The sequence below is a fragment of the Salvelinus alpinus genome, chromosome 10 (assembly GCF_045679555.1).
Source record: "Salvelinus alpinus chromosome 10, SLU_Salpinus.1, whole genome shotgun sequence".
NCBI lineage: Eukaryota > Metazoa > Chordata > Actinopteri > Salmoniformes > Salmonidae > Salvelinus > Salvelinus alpinus.
In genome coordinates this window covers 11,971,516-11,994,247 of record NC_092095.1, presented here as the reverse complement: position 1 = coordinate 11,994,247, position 22,732 = coordinate 11,971,516, and the positions used below count along the sequence as shown (strand labels likewise).

The window sequence follows — 22,732 nt, the reverse complement described above, 5'->3', positions numbered from 1 at the left end:
AGATTGGCAGATTGTACAGTCTTCTTTCCTGACAATTATATTTCTAAAGGAAGTTTGTTCTGAAGTGTCTGTCCTATATCTGAGAGATAGAAGAAAGATCAGGAAACATTTATATTTTTTGGGCATGTTTTGGCACCCCCTATTTTTGGCCCTAAACAGTCTCCATATACAGTATACTGTACTTCCATTCCTTTTTTCAACTGGTACAGGGGACTTTCAGAGGAGTATTGTGAGGCCTGTGGGCGACCTAGATGAGTTTCAACAGTTTGTGTAGCCCAAACTGTTCGGACGCTGCAGACAGAAGTTGGCCGATTGGCTGTACCGACGAATCCCAAGACGCTTGTGGGGGTAGTAGAGCAAAATGGAGAACGAAGTTGACTCTAGGGGTTAACTCTTGAGATTCCTCAAGTCTCCACCGAACTAGGTAAATCCACTTTTAGTTTTAACGCTCCACAGATTTGGAATCACTTACAAAATGAATTACATTTGGATTCCCTGGTGCCATTAGGGCAGTTTAAAATCCTGATGATAAATTTGTTTACCGAGGTGTGCAATTGTTTTGACTTTAATCAATCAATCAATCAAATGTATTTATAAAGCCCTTTTTACATCAGCAGATGCCACAAAGTGCTGTACAGAAACCCAGCCTAAAACCCCAAACAGCAAGCAACGCAGATGTAGAAGCACGGTGGCTAGGAAAAACTCCCTAGAAAGACCAAAACCTAGGAAGAAACCTAGAGGAACCAGGCTATGAAGGGTGGCCAGTCCTCTTCTGGCTGTGCCGGGTGGAGATTATAACAGAACATGGCCATTAAAGCTAGATCATTCTTCAAAAGTTCATAGCAGGGTAAAATAATAATCACAGTGGTTATAGAAGGAACAACTCGAGTAAATGTCAGTTGACTTTTCATAGCTGAGCATTAATCATTTGTTTTAGTTATTATGTTTGTGATATTATAATGTAATGTACTTGTTATTGTATCCCAAAGGTGTTCAATGGAGTTGAGGTCAGGGCTCTGTGCAGGCCAGTCAAGTTCTTCCACACCGATCTCGACAAACGATTTCTGTATGGACCTCACTTTGTGCATGGGGGAATTGTCATGCTGAAACAGGAAAGGGCCTTCCCCAAACTGTTGCCACAAAGTTGGAAGCACTGAATCGTCTAGGTTGGCATTGTATGCTGTAGCGTTAAGATTTCCCTTCACTGGAACTAAGCGGCCCGAACCATGAAAAACAGCCCCAGATCATTATTCCTCCTCCACCAAACTGTACAGTTGGCACTATGCATTCGGGGAGGTAGACTGCCAGATGGTGAAGCTTGATTCATCACTCAAGAGAACGCGTTTCCACTGCTCCAGAGTCCAATGGCGGCGAGCTTTACACCACTCCAGGCAACGCTCTGTATTGTTCAACCATGGAAACCCATTTCAGGAAGTTCCAGACGAACGGTTCTTGTGTTGACGTTGCTTCCAGAGGCAGTTTGGAACTCGGTAGTGAGTGCTGCAACCGAGGACAGACGATTTTTACGCACGTCAGCACTCGGCGGTCCCGATCTGTGACCTTGTGTGGCCTACCACTTCGCGGCTGAGCCGTTGTTGCCCCAAGGCCTTTCCACATCACAATAACAGCACTTACAGTTGCCCGAGGCAGCTCTAGCAGGGCAGAATTTTGAATAAGGTGGCATCCTATGATGGTGCCATGTTGAAAGTCACTGGGCTCTTCAGTAAGGCAATTCTACTGGCAACGTTTGTCTAGGGAGATTGCATGACTGTGTGCTCGATTTTATACACCAGTCAGCAACGGGTGTGGCTGAAATACCCGAATCCACTAATTTGAAGGGGTGTCCACATACTTTTGTATATAAAGTCCCCACTAATACTTAAATGCATGTGATTTTGTCCTTGAAACATTTAGTTTAAATACTGTAGAATTTCATTAATTCTTTTGGAGGACTAATCCTAAAGGGGACTGCCAATATGGCCGACCGGTGGCTTCAAAACCTCTCAATCACTGAGGCATAATGAGAAGTGGAGACTGCGTCCAAGATGTCCGCTGTTGTTTTCAAGGTATTCTATTCACTTTCGCATACGCAGATTTATGGACCATCTATATCCGTGTTGCATCTGGTTTATACGGACCAACATCAATGTGCACTAACACTCAGTGCTGCACACAGGGAGCACAGCGAGCAGAGACGATGTCATCACGTTATCCAAAAACATTGCAGACATCGGATGAATATAAAATGTTAATATCTTCGGCTGAGTGATACATTTTTTGGGGTTGGCCTCAGCGACAATAATTTGAAAAAAAATCAATGGATGATAAATCAAGTGTCTTATTAGGAATTTTCAAATTTGACTTCTCTATGTGGTCGTCTATGGAAATGGTCTTTCTGGTCTGGGGCGTCAGTTAAACTGCATTTCGCTACACTGACGAGCATTTCGCTACACTCATTAACATCTGCTAACCATGTGTATGTGACAAATGCATTTGATTTGATTTGATTACCGAAGGAGTAGGAGCAGTCGAAACCGTGCTTCAAGACTGGAACCCTGGTCCCTAGCTCTCAATGGCCAATACATAGCATCAGTGATCCAGGTTTGATATACATCATTGGAATGAACAAATTAATTCCTCTGTGATACTCTGTGATACTTGAGCTTGGAGCTTGCCATTGGACGTGATGCGGGCAGAATGGCAGCTTTCATTGATTTCAAAGGAATCGTTCCCTCAATGGTTTATGGCAATGCCGGACTCCGGATGGCTGTAGTGTAGCAGGGCCGTGAGACGGCCATGGCATATGGTTTACAATATTTTCATGCACATCATTCAATGACCACTCGTGCCAATATAATAGCCTGCCCATCATTTTTATACATGACCCTAAGCATGATGGGATGTTACTTGCTTAATTAACTCCGTAACTAAACCTTTCAATATACAGTTGTGGCCAAAAGTTTTGAGAATGACACAAATATTAATTTTCACAAAGTTTGCAGCTTCAGTGTCTTTAGATATTTTTGTCAGATGTTACTATGGAATACTGAAGTATAATTACAAGCATTTCATTAGTGTCAAAGGCTTTTATTGACAATTACATGAAGTTGATGCAAAGAGTCAATATTTGCAGCGTTGACCCTTATTTTTCGAGACCTCTGCAATCCGCCCTGGCATGCTGTTAATTAACTTCTGGGCCCCATCCTGACTGATGGCAGCCCATTCTTGCATAATCAATGCTTGGAGTTTGTCAGAATTTGTGGGGTTTTGTTTGTCCACCCACCTCTTGAGGATTGACCACAAGTTCTCAATGGGATTAAGGTCTGGGGAGTTACCTGGCCATGGACCCAAAATATTGATGTTTTGTTCCCCTGAGCCACTTAGCTATCACTTTTGCCTTATGGCAAGGTGCTCCATCATGCTGGAAAAGGCATTGTTCGTCACCAAACTGTTCCTGGATGGTTGGGAGAAGTTGCTCTCGGAGGATGTGTTGGTACTATTCTTTATTCATGGCTGTGCTCTTAGGCAAAATTGTGAGTGAGCCAACTCCCTTGGCTGAGAAGCAACCCCACACATGAATGGTCTCAGGATGCTTTACTGTTGGCATGACACAGGACTGATTGTAGCGCTCACCTTGTCTTCTCCAGACAAGCTTTTTTCCGAATGCCCCAAACAATCGGAAAGGGGATTCATCAGAGAAAATGACTTTACCCCAGTCCTCAGCAGTCCAATCCCTGTACCTTCTGCAGAATATCAGTCTGTCCCTGATGTTTTTCCTGGAGAGGATTGGCTTCATTGCTGCCCTTCTTGACACCATCCTCCAAAAGACTTTGCCTCATTGTGCGTGCAGATGCACTCACACCTGCCTGCTGCCATTCCTGAGCAAGCTCTGTACTGGTGGAGCCCCGATCCTGCAGCTGAATCAACTTTAGGAGACGGTCCTGGCGCTTGCTGGACTTTCTTGGGCGCCCTGAAGCCTTTTTCACAACAATTGAACCGCTCTCCTTCAAGTTCTTAATGATCTGATAAATGGTTGATTTAAGTGCAATCTTACTGACAGCAATATCCTTGCCTGTGAAGCCCTTTTTGTGCTAAGCAATGATGACGGCACGTGTTTCCTTGCAGTTAACCATGACTGACAGAGGAAGAACAATGATTCCAAGCACCACCCTCCTTTTGAAGCTTCCAGTCTGTTATTCGAACTCAATCAGCATGACAGAGTGATCTCCAGCCTTGTCCTCGTCAACACTCACACCTGTGTTAACGAGAGAATCACTGATATGATGTCAGCTGGTCCTTTTGTGGCAGGGCTGAAATGCAGTGGTAATGTTTTTGGGGGATTCAGTTCATTTGCATGGCAAAGAGGGACTTTGCAATTAATTGCAATTCATCTGATCACTCTTCATAACATTCTGGAGTATATGCAAATTGCCATCATACAAACTGAGGCAGCAGACTTTGTGAAAATGTATATTTGTGTCATTCTCAAAACTTTTGAACATGACTGTAATCCCTCATTTACTCAAGTGTTTCCATTATTCTGGCAGTTACCTGTATGCTGCCCTAGAGTTGTGGAAAGTTGGTAGAATCTTATTCCAAATGATTAATAAATGACTAAAATAATATGATATAATGAAGCCCTGTTCACACTGCAGACCTTAATCAGTTTTGTTTTTCAAATCCGTTTTGGAATACTGACTGTACAAACAGCAATTTATAAGTGACCAAAATCGGATTTGTGTGTTCAGACCATAGACTGTAAAAAAGACTGTTCAGACAGCAGTCATTTGTTGACATTTCTATGCTCATTGTCATAGTAACAACAGGTGTGTGCGCAGTGGCTGATTGATGGTGGTGCTCCTGCTACCTAGCATTTAGAAGTTATGTAGCAAGCCGAGGTGACAATGCCTTTCATGGACGTGTCCCAGTTGCTTTGAACGTTCAAAATCATAGTGTAAAAAAACATAAAGCCTTTTAAAGTCTCAAAGGATAAGATGATCCAACTTTCAAAATGAGTCCTTATTGGCCACAGCGGTCAACTAGCTAGCCACAGCGGTCAACTAGCTAGCTGTTTTGCTTTCTAGCACATTCACTCATTTGTTTGTAAACAATTAACAAGCTAGTAAGCTAACACATGTTCTTGTCAAATTGTTGAGTAGCTAGTAAGCAACAAAAATGCCAAATAAGTCTAAAAACCACTTGAGGGCAAATAAATCAGATTTGTATCCGATTTCAAACCACCTACAAAGGTGGTTTGAAATGTGGCTTGAAATATCCGATTCCATGTACTTTTAGGCTATTCAGACTGCAGAAAAATTGACAAAGGTGCTAACACCATCTATTAAATCTGGGGTGTGAAGACATCCACAAAATCAAGACATCTTCGTTTTTTTTTGTGTTTCATTAATTTGGAATATGTTCTAGAACTTTCTGCCACTTTGAACATGCAGTAGTAGATGGTGTAGCTCTATAGGAATTTAAAAAAAAATCTAACCCTTTTTAGATTACATTTTAAGACAGCAAAATGTGAAGACTGTGCACGTGGTTTGTAGACTTTCCCCTTTACCTTAGCTGGACATTTAGTATATATATATTCCCACAAAATGGTATTACCATGATCATCCCATTCACACGTTCAGACAATGCAGTGATGCTGAAGGCAGATATCTAAGACGTAAGGTCCATCTGCTGGACATCAGACGGGACGACTGCAGCAAGCCTCAAACCACATCACCTCACCCCATCGCTCAGGGTTATCGTAAATCACCTTAAAACACCACATCACCTCGGACCCCATCGCTCGGTGTTATCGTAATCACCTTAAAACACCACATCACCTCACCCCATAGCTCGGTGTTATCGTAATCACCTTAAAACACCACATCACCTCGGACCCCATAGCTCGGTGTAATCGTAAATCACCTTAAAACACCACATCATCCTTGGATCCCCAAAGATGTGCAGGTGACATGATTCAATGAAATGGTTAAATAAAAATCCTTGACAATTCTCATAATAGTATTTATTTTGTAGTCTTTCTCGACAACCCAAAAACACATTACAAAACAGATTCAGTAACTGAGGTGACTTAGATTAGATAGGCAACATAGACGAGTGACTCAGACAACGATATAATCTGGTAAGTTCTGGTGGAGCCTTGAGAGAGATATCTCGCGTCAGTTAAGTTCTGGCTTCCTTAAAACAGTCTCAAATAAGAATTTAATGTGTCTTCTCTTCCAGTAGTGCTTAGAAAATTATAATAGATTTAATAATTTAATAAAGTCTCAAACCTGTTGAAAATGTCTCAGGTTAGCATTGCTTTTAAAAGTTTGTGGCTCTTGGTTTGGTTAAGCACAAACCAATGACAGAAAGGAATCTGTAGATATGTTCAGGTATGATAAATACATACATACAAGCATAAATACATACATCTGTATGTGCAACAGTTTCAGTATTTTAAACCTCTGAAGATAGAATTATACACAATCACTCATTGTCTGCAGGATTCCAAGTGGCTGTAAATAGATTCCTTTCCTTTGCGACCAGTAATAGATCACATGTCACGACAGGTCTGTATCATTCTGCTGTCATGATGTAGTGGATCTTAGGACGATGGTCCAAGGAAAAGGAAATTATCTGTCTTAGACCGTTGGAACTTCTACATGGAACTCGGTGTCCACAACATCTTCCAATGGGCAAAGAGTGTGGAGAATGATTTAGAGTTGGAATGGACACAGAGGCACAAAACTCAACAAAAAAAGCCCCACTTTCCCAAACTACAAAAACAAAAAGGTCCCAACAGACAAAATGTTGACGCAGCTTCATCTAGGGAAATAATACTGTGCCTGCAACGTTTCTAAAAACAAGTCAAACAGAAATCTGCACGGCTTTGTGTAGTAATCCTAAAGCTGGAATCGTTAATGGTGAAAATGCCACATCCGTTTGTGATATTACCACAACAAAGACGTTACTGCAAACACAACCAACACTGTTGTTCCCCCTCTGACACCAGCAATAGAGGAACACAAAACATACTGCACATTTTGTTTTTTACCGTGCAGCTTTGCAACTAAAACAATAACAGTGGTGGGGCAGCCAGTGGCACCGTCTTCCCCCCGCTGCGGATTCCATCTTTAACTTTGTATGAAACTAAACTTTTTTCCCCTTTCTTATTTAAGGTTTCAAATTAAGACACGACATCAGTGCTAAAAAAAATTGCAGTTCTTATTCTTAGTTCCTTTTAGATTCAATCTTTTTGGTGATTTTGCATGTCTCAGGTAGATTGAGCGAGCATTATTTAGCATACACACGCGCATTTACCTCGATATGGATCCCCAAAAATAAAAACTCATCCAAACTCTCTTTTAACCACTTAATAGTTAACTACACATTTCTAAAGACAGTCCACAAAACACAAGTTTGCATGGAGGAGACCTCCAGTAGCCATCTGACGGAAGATATGCAGCAGAGTGAGCGAAGGATTCTGGGATAGCGTTATTCCAAACAGGAATAGTCAGGAGTGGGAAGATTGTCTTCATCCCGTTCTGAACAGACCTGTTGATGTATGGTTAGGATTCAGATTCGCATCACGCCTATAAAAAGGAAGGAAGAACAACTGAAGGGGGTCATCATCATCATCATCACCAGCTGTAGAATACTGGACGGGAGTGTCAATGCATATCTACCATCTTCTGACCTGAAGAGAGAAGCAGAGGAAAAGTTGATTTAATACACAGTAATACCGATTGTTTTCCTACACATAAAATGTACTTCTATTGACCACTGCCAAATTTTCCCAACAGGTTTGACAACCCTTTAAAATGGTAATAAGTAGGCCACCCTTCCTGTGACAACCCTTTAAAATGGTAACAAGTAGGCCACCCTTCCTGTGACAACCCTTTAAAATGGTAACAAGTAGGCCACCCTTCCTGTGACAACCCTTTAAAATGGTAACAAGTAGGCCACCCTTCCTGTGACAACCCTTTAAAATGGTAACAAGTAGGCCACGCTTCCTGTGACAACCCTTTAAAATGGTAACAAGTAGGCCACCCTTCCTGTGACAACCCTTTAAAATGGTAACAAGTAGGCCACCCTTCCTGTGACAACCCTTTAAAATGGTAACAAGTAGGCCACCCTTCCTGTGACAACCCTTTAAAATGGTAACAAGTAGGCCACCCTTCCTGTGACAACCCTTTAAAATGGTAACAAGTAGGCCACCCTTGCTGTGACAACCCTTTAAAATGGTAACAAGTAGGCCACGCTTCCTGCATTTTCCTGCCTTAAAAGTAAAAAAAAAAAAAAGTGATTTTATTATTGATTTTATAACTATAAAATTATCACAATTTTCTATGATATTGTATTTCCATGTGTCAGTGGTCAGTGTTTATCCCAGGCAGATCGACCAGAGAGAGGGGGACACGGAGAACGTATTCACTACTCACAGTGCCATCACTTCACCACTGGGGGGGCACATAGCTGTAGGTGGGCGTGCCTGGGTGTCGGTATGTGGGCATCGTGACTTGGTGGGGGGCGAGGGGATTCGGGGAGTGCGTCAACAATGTTCCTGGAGAAGGGAGGGAGGTGGGAAAGGTCAGGAATTTAGACAAGAGCAAAACCATTTCTTCATCCTCGTCAAAGATTTGTACGCTGTGTAGAGACAGGATAGTATAAAAAAAGAGGAAAATATTGGAACTCACCGGCTGACATGGCCATAGTGGTCCCTGCTACCATCCCCATGGCAACACCATTGTGGGGGCGAGGCGGATGGTGCATGGGCGGGGCATACATGGCTGCTGGCATCCCATTGGGCTGGACCACTGTAGTGTGATGTATGACATGGGGCGGGGCTGCGTACAGTGGCTGTGTGTAGTAAGTGCCTTGATGCTGAGAGAGAGAGATCTCACGTCAGTACCTCAGAGAGAGATCTCACGTCAGTACCTCAGAGAGAGATCTCACGTCAGTACCTCAGAGAGAGAGATCTCACGTCAGTACCTCAGAGAGAGAGATCTCACGTCAGTACCTCAGAGAGAGAGATCTCACGTCAGTACCTCAGAGAGAGAGATCTCACGTCAGTACCTCAGAGAGAGAGATCTCACGTCAGTACCTCAGAGAGAGAGAGATCTCACGTCAGTACCTCAGAGAGAGAGAGATCTCACGTCAGTACCTCAGAGAGAGAGATCTCACGTCAGTACCTCAGAGAGAGAGAGATCTCACGTCAGTACCTCAGAGAGAGAGAGATCTCACGTCAGTACCTCAGAGAGAGAGAGATCTCACGTCAGTACCTCAGAGAGAGAGAGATCTCACGTCAGTACCTCAGAGAGAGAGAGATCTCACGTCAGTACCTCAGAGAGAGAGATCTCACGTCAGTACCTCAGAGAGATCTCACGTCAGTACCTCAGAGAGAGAGATCTCACGTCAGTACCTCAGAGAGAGAGATCTCACGTCAGTACCTCAGAGAGATCTCACGTCAGTACCTCAGAGAGAGAGATCTCACGTCAGTACCTCAGAGAGAGAGATCTCACGTCAGTACCTCAGAGAGAGAGAGAGATCTCACGTCAGTACCTCAGAGAGAGAGAGAGATCTCACGTCAGTACCTCAGAGAGAGAGATCTCACGTCAGTACCTCAGAGAGAGAGAGATCTCACGTCAGTACCTCAGAGAGAGAGAGATCTCACGTCAGTACCTCAGAGAGAGAGAGATCTCACGTCAGTACCTCAGAGAGAGAGAGATCTCACGTCAGTACCGCAGAGAGAGAGATCTCACGTCAGTACCTCAGAGAGAGAGATCTCACGTCAGTACCTCAGAGAGAGAGATCTCACGTCAGTACCCCAGAGAGAGAGATCTCACGTCAGTACCCCAGAGAGAGAGATCTCACGTCAGTACCTCAGAGAGAGAGATCTCACGTCAGTACCTCAGAGAGAGAGATCTCACGCCAGTACCTCAGAGAGAGAGAGATCTCACGTCAGTACCTCAGAGAGAGAGAGATCTCACGTCAGTACCTCAGAGAGAGAGAGATCTCACGTCAGTACCTCAGAGAGAGAGAGATCTCACGTCAGTACCTCAGAGAGAGAGAGATCTCACGTCAGTACCTCAGAGAGAGAGAGATCTCACGTCAGTACCTCGGAGAGAGAGATCTCACGTCAGTACCTCAGAGAGAGATCTCACGTCAGTACCTCGGAGAGAGAGATCTCACGTCAGTACCTCGGAGAGAGAGATCTCACGTCAGTACCTCAGAGAGCCAAGTACAACTACAGCAGCAATATGCAGCAAGCTAATGTGTATGGACCCAATTCAGACCAAGGAAATGTCTGCCTTTCATACGCACTTCTCAGTATTTGGTATTCCGACTTAACTTATTCAGTCGCGTAATGCGCTCTGCAGGAGTGGCTACCTTGCTCGCTTTGAATACATTTCATTTTTAAAATATACTCTGATCTTGTAGATTATTTAGGGTTAGGAAAGTATTTATGAAACCCTTTGGGCTGGGCGCAGGGACTTGGCCCTTCCGGCGTCTCGGGGCAGGTGGAAGTCGAGGGCTCCCACTGATGGGAGCGCCCATTCGTATTGTCTTAATAAAAATTCTGATTTAAAAAAATACCGTATATATATTTATGATATTTTTTTAAATAAAAATTCTTATTTAAAAAAATACCGTATATATATTTATGATATTTTTTTAAAGGTTTGGAGAGCCTTTACGCAGAAAAGAAAGAAAATGGTGGTTGGATTCATTCGGAAAATTACCACATTCAGTTATTTAACACACGGAAACGTTGGAAGATTAGTGTACATAGATTTATGATAGGGAGAATAGTGTACAATAGTAGGTTATACCCTCATCTATTGCCTGCACTAACCATGGAACTGTGTGATGTCACAGCCAAGTACAGCGCTAGGTTCAAACTGTTACGGCTTGGCATAGGAGAAATGCTCACTAACAGGGAGGCTAACAAATTCATGCACAGTATGGGAAATATCTGGGATCTTTCAATTCGGCTCATGAAACCAACACTTTACATGTTGCGTTTATATCTTTGTTCAGTACAGTTCTGCAAGTACAGCAAATAAATAAATAGGTTACGTTTTACTACTTCAGATGGTAAAGGTTGACTGGATATGTTGCAGTAGTCTGTAGATGAACTAACAAACTAACGGACGGACTGACCTGTGCGTAGGGGTTCTGTTGGGGGTAGGTGCCTCTCACAGGGTATACTGCTCCAGGGTAGGGGTTGGGTGACGAGTAAGGTGGGACAGCCCCAGTGGTGGGCGAGCAGGACATTTTAAAAGGAGTGCCCGGAGCGTAACCTATAAGAGACATTTCAGAGATATCATCTGGGGAATTACACATTTTAACAGGAAAAAAAAACAATGAACACTTCAGGGCTGGCCTTTGTCCTAAGGGCTTGTAAAGGGACTGATTAATGTCCGACTCCTTTCTGAATCTGTACAACACAAAAGAGGGAAGTTTCAGTCAACGGCAAAATACGTGTAGCTGGAAAACAAGACGAGAGGCAGAAACGTTTGTCTGATTTCAATCTTCTCTCCTGAGAGCTGTCTGGTTCTCCCATGTTTAGCTAAAGGTAATGAAACCATGGTGTACAGAGTCACAACACAGCAGCGACCGCTGAAAGCTGCCGCTACACTACGTACAAAGACTGCGATCGAATTCGACCGATTCAATTCAGGTCAGGATTTAGCCTTCAGTAATGTATCGGGTTGCAACGATCCCATGATCAGCTGCACGTTCCTGCCCCCTGCACAAACTGATACGGTTCAGCTGGGGTGTACTCACTAGGAACCAAACGGAACCAAATGGAACGGAGAGGGACCTACCTGAATTTGTCCAATGGAAACTCAATTGCAACGGTTTGGACTAATGATTAGACCCCCTGGGGGTGTATTCATTATGGAAACCGTTTACCGTTTAAAAACCAAATGGAAGAAAACAGAGCAAAACATGAGTTTCTATTGGATAAATTCAGGTAGGTCCCTGTTTCCTTCCATTTGCCTCCGTTCAAGAAATGTTTTGCAACAGAATCTGCGTAATAAATACACCCCTGGTGAGATTGGGAGATCAATTCCCACAGAAATCACATACTAACAATGTATTCACTGACTGTACAAGGGTAGGCTTTACATGCAGCTCTGGGAGGGACTGTTACCTTACCCGTGGGGAAGGCTGGGTGGTTGGCTCCAGGGTGGTACATGTTGGGAGCATAGGCAGGGGACGCTGCATACCCCACAGGGAATCCAGCTGGGAGGTCATATGTCATACAAGTTCAGAAGCATCAGACAGACATTTAGAGAAGACCCAACACTTAGAGAGAATTTTTTAAATAAAACTGTGTGTAAACACTACAGGCTCACAAACTGGTTAAGGGGTTCTCTGCCTACCTGGGTATCCTACTAAATGCCCCTTTTGATTGGCATAGGGGACCCCTGTTGGTGCAGGGCAGTACACTGGGTTCATAATGCACTGTTCAGATACTGCAACAACCAAGACAAGAAGCAAACATTTTATTGTTAATGTTAGATAATATCTGATATGTTCTTCATAAAAAAAAACAGTTTTGGAAAAAGTAGCCACTTGTCATACTTGAGTAAAAGTAAAAGATACCATAATAGAAAATGACTCAAAAGTCACCCAGTAAAATACTACTTGAGTAGTGGGGCAAAAAAGTATTTAGTCAGCCAAAATTGTAGACCTGCACCAGGCTGGGAAGACTGAATCTGCAATAGGTAAGCAGCTTGGTTTGAAGAAATCAACTGTGGGAGCAATTATTAGGAAATGGAAGACATACAAGACCACTGATAATCTCCCTCAATCTGGGGCTCCACGCAAGATCTCACCCCGTGGGGTCAAAATGATCACAAGAACAGTGAGCAAAAATCCCAGAACCACACGGGGGGACCTAGTGAATGACCTGCAGAGAGCTGGGACCAAAGTAACAAAGCCCATCAGTAACACTCTACGCCGCCAGGGACTCAAATCCTGCAGTGCCAGACGTGTCCCCCTGCTTAAGCCAGTACATGTCCAGGCCCGTCTGAAGTTTGCTAGAGAGCATTTTGATGATCCAGAAGAAGATTGGGAGAATGTCATATGGTCAGATGAAACCAAAATAGAACTTTTTGGTAAAAACTCAACTCGTCGTGTTTGGAGGACAAAGAATGCTGAGTTGCATCCAAAGAACACCATACCTACTGTGAAGCATGGGGGTGGAAACATCATGCTTTGGGGCTGTTTTTCTGCAAAGGGACCAGGACGACTGATCCGTGTAAAGGAAAGAATGAATGGGGCCATGTATCGTGAGATTTTGAGTGAAAACCTCCTTCCATCAGCAAGGGCATTGAAGATGAAACGTGGCTGGGTCTTTCAGCATGACAATGATCCCAAACACACCGCCCGGGCAACGAAGGAGTGGCTTCGTAAGAAGCATTTCAAGGTCGTGGAGTGGCCTAGCCAGTCTCCAGATCTCAACCCCATAGAAAATCTTTGGAGGGAGTTGAAAGTCTGTGTTGCCCAGCAACAGCCTCAAAACATCACTGCTCTAGAGGAGATCTGCATGGAGGAATGGGCCAAAATACCAGCAACAGTGTGTGAAAACCTTGTGAGGACTTACAGGAAACGTTTGACCTCTGTCATTGCCAACAAAGGGTATATAACAAAGTATTGAGATAAACTTTTGTTATTGACCAAATACTTATTTTCCACCATAATTTGCAAATAAATTCATTAAAAATCCTACAATGTGATTTTCTGGATTTTTTTTCTCATTTTGTCTGTCATAGTTGAAGTGATGATGAAAATTATGATGAAAATTACAGGCCTCTCTCATCTTTTTAAGTGGGAGAACTTGCACAATTGGTGGCTGACTAAATACTTTTTTGCCCCACTGTAAGTATCAAAAGTACATGTCATTACTAAAATATACTTAAGTATCAAATGTATAAATCTTTTCAAATTCCTTATATAAAGAAAACCATGTGTTTAGTGAGTCTACCAGAACATAGAAAGTAGGGATGACAAGGGATGTTTTCTTGATAAGTGTGTGAATTAGACAATTTCCCTGTCCTGTAAAGCATTCAAAATGTAACGAGCATTTCGCTACACCCACAATAACATCTGCTAAATATGTGTATGTAAACAATAACATTTCATTTGAATACTTTTGGGTGTCAGGGAAAATGTATGGAGTAAAAAGTACATTATTGTCTTTAGGAATGTAGTGAAGTAAAAGTAAAATGAGTCAAACATATAAATAGTAAAGCAAAGTACAGATTAGAGGTCGACCGATTAATCGGAATGGCCGATTAATTACGGCCGATTTCAAGTTTTCATAACAATCGGAAATCAGTATTTTTGGACACTGATTTGGCTTTTTTTTTTTTTTTTACACCTTTATTTAACTAGGCAAGTCAGTTAAGGACACATTCTTATTTTCAATGACGGCCTAGAAACGGTGGGTTAACTGCCTTGTTCAGGGGCAGAACGACAGATTTTTACCTTGTCAGCTCGGGGATTCAATCTTTCAACCTGACGGTTAACTAGTCCAACGCTCTAACCAGCTGCCTTACATTGCACTCCACGAGGAGCCTGCCTGTTACACGAATGCAGTAAGAAGCCATGGTAAGTTGCTTGCTAGCATTAAACTTATCTTATAAAAAACAATCTTCACATAATCACTAGTTAACTACACATGGTTGATGATATTACTAGTTTATCTAGCGTGTCCTGCGTTGCATATAAGTGCGCATTCGCCAAAAAGGACTGTCGTTGCTACAACGTGTACCTAACCATAAACATCAATGCCTTTCTTAAAATCAATACACAAGTATATATTTTTAAACCTGCATATTTAGTTAATATTGCCTGCTAACTTGAATTTCTTTTAACGAGGAAAATTGTGTCACTTCTCTTGAAACAGAGTCAGGGTATATGCAGCAGTTTGGGCCGCCTGGCTCGTTGCGAACTGTGTGAAGACTATTTCTTCCTAACAAAGACAGCCAACTTCGCCAAACGGGGGATGATTTAACAAAAGAGCATTTGCGGAAAAAGCACAATCGTTGCACGACTGTACCTAACCAATAACATCAATGCCTTTCTTAAAATCAATACACAGAAGTATATATTTTTTAACCTGCATATTTAGTTAAAATAAATCCAGGTTAGCAGGCAATATGAACCAGGTGAAATTGTGTCACTTCTCTTGCGTTCATTGCACGCAGTCAGGGTATATGCAACAGTTTGGGCCGCCTGGCTCGTTGCGAACTAATTTGCCAGAATTTTACGTAATTATGACATAACATTGAAGGTTGTGCAATGTAACAGGAATATTTAGACTTATGGATGCCACCCGTTAGATAAAATACGGAACGGTTCCGTATTTCACTGAAAGAATAAACGTTTTGTTTTCGAGATGATAGTTTCCGGATTCAACCATATTAATGACCTAAGGCTCGTATTTCTGTGTGTTATTATGTTATAATTAAGTCTATGATTTGATAGAGCAGTCTGACTGAGCGATGGTAGGCACCAGCAGGCTCGTAAGCATTCATTCAAACAGCACTTTTGTGCGTTTTACCAGCAGCTCTTCGCAATGCTCCAAGCATTGCGCTATTTATGACTTCAAGCCTATCAACTCCAGAGATCAGGCTGGTGTAACAGATGTGAAATGGCTAGCTAGTTAGCGGGGTGGACGCTAATAGCGTTTCAAACGTCACTCGCTCTGAGACTTGGAGTAGTTGTTCCCCTTGCTCTGCATGGGTAATGCTGCTTCGAGGGTGGCTGTTGTAGATGTGTTCCTGGTTCGAGCCCAGGTAGGAGCGAGGAGAGGAACGGAAGCTATACTGTTACACTGGCAATACTAAAGTGCCTGTAAGAACATCCAATAGTCAAAGGTATATGAAATACAAATCGTATAGAGAGAAACAGTTCTATAATTCCTATAATAACTACAACCTAAAACTTCTTACCTGGGAATATTGAAGACTCATGTTAAAAGGAACCACCAGCTTTCATATGTTCTCATGTTCTGAGCAAGGAACTTAAACCTTAGCTTTCTTACATGGCACATATTGCACTTTTACTTTCTTCTCCAACACTTTCATCTTGCATTATTTAAACCAAATTGAACATGTTTCATTATTTATTTGAAGCTAAATTGATTTTATTGATGTATTATATTAAGTTAAAATAAGTGTTCATTCAGTATTGATGTAACTGTCATCATTACAAATAAAATAAATAGGGCGATTAATCGGTATTGGCTTTTTTTGGTCCTCCAATAATCGGCGTTGAAAAATCATAATCGGTTGACCTCTAGTATAGATACCCCCAAAAACTACTTCAGTAAAATTACTTGAAAGTACTACTTAAGTACTTTACACCACTGTTTAAAACAAAACCTGGCTATAGTAAGTGCCATACTGGTTGCTGTCACATAACGTATTGCTTGTCGAGGAGGATGCAATGCTATGTCATGACTCATGATCTGAATCATTATAGCTTCACAACCAAAACTAAGTGAAGAAGGTAGCTAGCTAGCAAACCAGTTAAACTAGCCGCAATAGCTAACTATAGTACAGTGCATTCGGAAAGTATTCAGACCCCTTCACTTTTCCCACATTTTGTTACATTACAACCTTATTCTAATTATTATTATTTTTTTTTTGCCTCAATCTACACACACCCCATAATGGCAAAGTAAACAAAACGTTTTTTAGACATGTTTGCAAATGTATTAAACATTTTAAAAACTGAAATATCACATTTAAATTTCATCCCCCCCAAAAATCGCTAAGTAACAAAGTCTTCCAATTTTGAGTGTTCATGTAATGTTCAAAGCATCCTGAATACACTCGTTATTTTTTTTTTTTTTACCTTTATTTAACTAGGCAAGTCAGTTAAGAACAAATTCTTATTTTCAATGACGGCCTAGGAACAGTGGGTTAACTGCCTTGTTCAGGGGCAGAACGACAGAGTGTTACCTTGTCAGCTCGGGGATTTGAACTTGCAACCTTTCGGTTACCAACGCTCTAAAGCCACTTGGCTACCCTGCCACCCCATCACCTAACCTGTGATTTTTATTAAAACAAATTCCACCCTGGTCATAGAACTAAGCCATGTCAAAATACGTAGAATTGCAGTAAATTACCTGAAAAACAGTAGGGGGGTTGTGCTAGGGGGAGCACACATAGTAAATCCAAGCCCTCTTCAAAAGTTGGCAACCCTGAGCAGCTAGCTAGTATATACACAGATCAATGTTTTTCGTAAATCATAATTAGCCATCATGTGGCGCCCTTTCACTTGACACATTTAGAGTATGGGACCCCTGGTCGCAGTATTGGAAATGGACGTGTATCGATTAACGAACAGCTACAGTAGTGAACGATAGGGCAGCTAGCTAGAATTCAACACATTACGGTAACGTTAGGTAGCGAATTGTTAACAGTGACATTATTCTTGTGCTTCTTGTGCTGACAAATCCCTATGGAGCGTTTAACTATGGAAGCTAACTAACTAATATATGTTTATCAATGGGCGATGCAGTAGCTCCACAACAACAAGGGCCGGGGGTGGCATTGTGTTGGGGCTTCAGTCGCATCTCTCTCCTTGTAGTTAATACTGGCTGTCCCATCCACCTCTTCATATTGTCAATCTTGGCAACTGGTTTAACAATAGATGCCAACTGTAATATTAGGAATAGTTGTCAACGTTACTTACAGTTGTAATTTCTCAGTTTCCGACTGCTGTTCTTTTAGGCTCAGATGTTTACTTTTGGTTATTGTATTTTTGTTCTCACGGTCTCTGGTTGACGCTGTTCTTTTCTGCTTGGCTCACTGCGCACAAAAAATTCTCCAGCAACCGGCGTCACTTCCGAGTACAGTGAGTCTCCATTGTGCCCATGTCACATGATGTCGTACTGCGATAAAAGGTGACTTTCACTTTGCTGTCTCTGGGCAATGGTTCTGGGACAGCATATGTATATATAATTTATGTAATAGAGTAGAGATACTGATAAATAAGCATCATCTGTCATAAATAATAGCTATGGGGGTGTATTAATCCATTAGGAATTTGTAGCATATATTATATTGGACCTTTTTTCGGTGTTGGATCGTGTTGGCATTGCTCAACAATACGTGGTTTCTAAAAATAACCGCAATCAAATCTGAAAGAAGCATTCTTGCATTCATCTATTTTCTATCTGTCAATGACAATTACAACCCTCCCCATAATGGAAGTAGACCCTGTACACAGATCTAGGATCAGTAAACCATACTTCAATCTTCAGTTTGGACTCTAGGCTGGCTGGGGGGTAAAAATCAAATCTGACTGTAGATCAGCTATAAGGGGCACTGTATGACAGACAAAGGTCCTAACAGGAACACAAAGTAAAATGCACCTATTATCATTTTCCGGACAAAGTTATTTATGCGATTATCTCGGTCCCCTTATTTAGAATTAAAGATTGTGAATCTGAATAAATATCAATTTATATTAATTTAGAAATACATGATTTATCAATGTTGTACAAACATTTCCGGGACCTTGACTGGATTTCGCATTTTCCTTCTCCCTTTACCAACCCGGGCTGGGTCCATGGAAATACATGCAGAACAATACCACCGCTGTGATTTAGGCTCGTATTGTTAAAAATGGTCCGTTTTAATTCATTTTAGTTAGGAATTTATGCTGTAAAACACAATTTATCGGTCGGCGTCCTCAACTAGACAAATATGTCGGGAGCGGCCGCCGGAGGGGCGCAGTCTTGCATCGGCGCAGCCGCTGCCAGTTGTAGCTCTGCCGGGAACTCCTTCGTCGCAGCCGGCGGAGGTGTGGGAATAGCAGGCAGGCTACCCAGTCGGGTTCTTGAGCATGTGTTCTCTTATCTGGATTTGTATGATCTAATGCGGTGCTCGTTGGTGTGCTGGCATTGGAACAACTGCCTAGCCGACGAGAACAGCGAGGTGTGGCGGAGTCTGTGCGCTCGCTCTCTCAGTGAAGAGGCACTGCGCTCCGACATTCTCTGCAATCTGCCAACCTACAAGGGAAAGGTAGCTATATATGCTAACGTTTGTTTACTATTTGAAAATCATCGTGAAGGCCTATAGCTGTTGTTACAGACTTGTATGATTTCAATGCAGATGATACCACAATGAATAACTCACTTTCAGCACACATATTAGCTTGCCATTCAATCAGACCGCCTACTCATCAACGTTATTAGTCACGCTGTCTGTCATGCAGAGACTAGTGTCTAGCGGTCTGCACACGCCCTGTTTATTCGACGTCTGCATTCAATAAGATACATGAGCATGATGTAATCATTTCCTGAATGAGATAATGTAAGTGAAATGATATAGCTATGATCTCTGGTTCTGCCCTCATATTTTGCTCTCAATTCATCGAGACTCACCAGCCATATTTGATCAATTACTTGGATGGATGGAGTTGTTGATCCTCTTCAAAACCCTGACCCATCTTTGTCTGCCTCCTCTCCTGTCTGCCTCCTCTCCTCTCCTGTCTGCCTCCTCTCCTGTCTTATCCTCTCCTGAAGCTCAAATCCTACCAGCACGCTCTGAGTTCCCACGACTGTTCACGTAACGTCTACGTGAAGAAGAACGGCTTCACCCTTCACCGCAACCCCATCGCCCAGAGCACAGACGGAGCCCGCGGCAAGATTGGCTTCTCTGAGGGCCGCCATGCCTGGGAGATCTGGTGGGAGGGGCCCCTAGGGACCGTGGCGGTGATCGGCATCGCCACCAAGCGTGCTGCCATGCAATGCCAGGGCTACGTGGCCCTCCTGGGTACTGACGACCAAAGCTGGGGCTGGAACCTGGTGGATAACAACCTGCTCCACAATGGGGAGGTCAACGGGAACTTCCCCCAGTGCAACAACGCCCCCAAATACCAGGTAGGTTAGCAACGTGTTTCCAGTGTGGGTCGTATTCATTAGCGCACAGTGTACACCGTAGCAAAACACCGTAGCAAATATTTTCCATCTAAACAGTGAGTTTAGTGCTGAAGTTCAGGGACGTTGTCACTATGGGGTGAGCTGCAGAGTTCAGGGACGTTGTCACTATGGGGTGAGCTGCAGAGTTCAGGGACGTTGTCACTATGGGGTGAGCTGCAGACAGGGGTATAGACACATCTGAATACATAAATGGATATGTCCTATTAAAGCTCTGAGCCATTGTTTAAGGCTGATGAACCATCTCAATTAAGTGTTTCTAGTTGAAATATTAAATTGACATTTATTTATGGTTTGAGTTGGTGCAGTAGGATGCATGTCAAGAAGAACGCTACCTTAAATTAGAAGTTCTCATAACAGTAAGCATGTATTAATTGTAGCTTGAAAGTGAAGCAATTCTCTCTATTGTAGCTGTTACTTATTGTTATATTACTTTCTAGTGTAATGGTGTGCGTCCACAGATCGGGGAGAGGATACGAGTAATCCTGGATATGGATAACAAAACCCTGGCCTTCGAGAGAGGCTTTGAATTCCTGGGAGTGGCCTTCCGAGGGCTTCCGAAAGCCTGCCTCTTCCCGGCCGTCTCGGCTGTCTATGGCAACACTGAGGTGACCATGGTCTACCTGGGCAAGCCTCTGGATGGGTAGCACTGCCACAAGACCAGTCGGTGCCATGTCAGGTGTGCCAAGGATAATGACTGATGGTTGGCACCGAGAAGACTCTAAACTAACATTCCACAACCACTGGAGTGGAACCTAAAATCAAAATGGATGCTAGTGATCATTGATGGACAAGAGGGGAGGTGGGTGTGGACTGGAGGTTGTCTCAACAGGGATGTTATCCACTAGCTGCTGGACCATTTTATTTACAATATGGGAGGACTTGACTTTTTTTTTTAAATGTTATTTTATGAAGTAACAACACTGCTGAATCCCGTACATGCGGTTGGTTGTATGTCTGTTCCTGTGAGGCCAAACCAAATATGAACTGTGGCAAATATGTAAAGAAACCTCATCATATGATAGAGGAACAAGTCATCATCATGAGAATATTGTAGATGTGGAAATGTAAAGCTGTAACATTTCTAGAGCACAAAGTGTAACTGCCATGAGGGGAGAATGTGGAGTGATTGACCTTTGACCCTTTCAGAGGACTACATGCAGTATGGAACACTTTTTTGGCCAACTGACCATTAAAACCAGGAAAGACTGCTTCAGTAGCTAAGCTAGCTAGTCATGTGCATGAGTTACAGTATAACTGACACGTCTCCTCTCTTCAGAAACATCGTATAGGATAGCAGAAGTCCGGGGACTACATTACCCTTTGTGCATCCATTTTAATTGTGGTGGTATTAGTCCTAGTATTTCATGATATTTATTTATAGGTTTTAATCCGTGGTACTATTGAAGAGGTCATGGAAGATTCAAATAAAGACTACCTGGTGCCAGTCTGATTGATTGTTTCATGATGCTTCCACAAGAGGGCGATCATTGCTTTGTATATGTTACATAAAATAAGAACCACCTACTGAAACATTTTAATAGGCCTGTATTTTATTTACTTCCTAAATCAAAAGACACTTGCACATCTGAGCTATCTTTGTTGCAGGTGCCTGGTAACAGTTGAATAAGATAAGAACGAAGAAGAAACCCGCACCTTGATAGTATCACTGCTCTTTATTTAGCTGTACGTATCGGCTTCCTAAATTCAAAGCCACCTTTCGATGTCTATATTATCACATTGCAGTCTCCCTTATTCTACAATCAAATCCTTTGTTTTGTCTGCCTTTCTCATAAAGTAGAGTTGGTGTTTGTGGGCTGAATGAACTGCAGGAGAGTGTCAGTCTGTAGGGATTCTCAGATGCCCTAGGTTAGCTAAAAGCAGGTTTCTGATTTATAGTTTGATTATAATGTACCAGTTTGTCAACTGGTTTCCTGGGTGTGTGTGTGTGTTATAACCACATGAAAGCTTAGAATGTCAGCGGTGTTCTACCTCAATGCTACTCGTGCACACTCTTGAGGAGGGAGCATGAGGGATGTCTCCTTGTACTGTTTTTAAAACACAAGGCATAATACTTTTACTAAATGGAATATTGAAAGAGAGGAGATCCAGGTCTAATATTTGAGGCCAGGTTAAACCTCTGAACAATGAACGCTGCTTAAATTAAACTGACCATGAATCTGGCTTCAGCTGCCAATCCCGTAGTAAAGTCAGAGTTGAGGGAGAGAGGAGAGGCCTCATAGCATGAAAACAAGAAGGAAGCCCCAACAGATCACCCATGCAATGGCCCCAACAGATCACCCATGCAATGGCGGCTCCATCACTTCCTGATTCTAATTCCCTATTCTATTTCCAGAACTATAGGAGAATACACACCACTACGCTGTGGTAGGCCACAGAATTAAAAAAATAATTACCTTTCTCTCTGTGTTTCTCTTCCAAAGGTTCAGCACAAAGAGAGCGCTGGTTGAATATGTTTAATAGTGTCAGTGTAGGTGAACTATTCATTGTCAAGAAAAAACTTTTTTTCTCTTTACAGTTGCACAAGTGTCAGCTAGGCAGGAAGGGTGTGAGTGTTGAGTGGTTTCCTCTCTGTACTATCTGATGATCAGAAACAGGAGTAGGCGAGAGAGGGGTGAGAAAGGCGTTTTCTCACTAGGTTTTTGTGGTAGACGAGAGAAGCCTACACAAATCGTGATGTGAATGACAAATGCCAATGTACCAGGCTTTTTCGTGAGAGCGTGAAGTGCTTCACATTGC

At 42.5% G+C, this 22,732-nt stretch overlaps 2 protein-coding genes across 5 annotated transcripts; one reads left to right on the top strand and one right to left on the bottom strand.

Moving 5' to 3' along the window:
• Nucleotides 1-6,007: 6,007 nt before the first annotated feature.
• LOC139531505 (myelin-associated neurite-outgrowth inhibitor-like) lies at nt 6,008-22,426 on the bottom strand. Of its 3 annotated transcripts, none has more exons than XM_071327999.1 (7): nt 22,390-22,426; nt 12,393-12,485; nt 12,166-12,252; nt 11,164-11,303; nt 8,697-8,883; nt 8,442-8,563; nt 6,008-7,696 (listed from the first exon to the last, which is right to left on the bottom strand). In XM_071327999.1, the coding sequence occupies exons 2-6, from the start codon at nt 12,466-12,468 to the stop codon at nt 8,454-8,456; spliced, it is 600 nt and encodes a 199-aa protein (XP_071184100.1). In that variant the 5' UTR covers nt 12,469-12,485; nt 22,390-22,426; the 3' UTR covers nt 6,008-7,696; nt 8,442-8,453. The 3 variants fall into 3 exon arrangements, with proteins under 3 accessions (XP_071184100.1, XP_071184101.1, XP_071184102.1); XM_071328000.1 differs by lacking the exon at nt 22,390-22,426 and adding an exon at nt 19,418-19,508; XM_071328001.1 differs by lacking the exon at nt 22,390-22,426 and adding an exon at nt 17,722-17,902.
• LOC139531504 (F-box/SPRY domain-containing protein 1) lies at nt 18,544-21,425 on the top strand. 2 transcript variants are annotated; one of them, XM_071327998.1, is made up of 3 exons: nt 18,544-19,055; nt 19,559-19,915; nt 20,434-21,425. In XM_071327998.1, exons 1-3 carry the CDS (start codon nt 18,738-18,740, stop codon nt 20,617-20,619), a joined length of 861 nt encoding a protein of 286 aa, XP_071184099.1. In that variant the 5' UTR covers nt 18,544-18,737; the 3' UTR covers nt 20,620-21,425. The 2 variants fall into 2 exon arrangements, with proteins under 2 accessions (XP_071184099.1, XP_071184098.1); XM_071327997.1 differs by having other exon boundaries at nt 18,546-19,055; nt 20,413-21,425.
• Nucleotides 22,427-22,732: the final 306 nt, after the last annotated feature.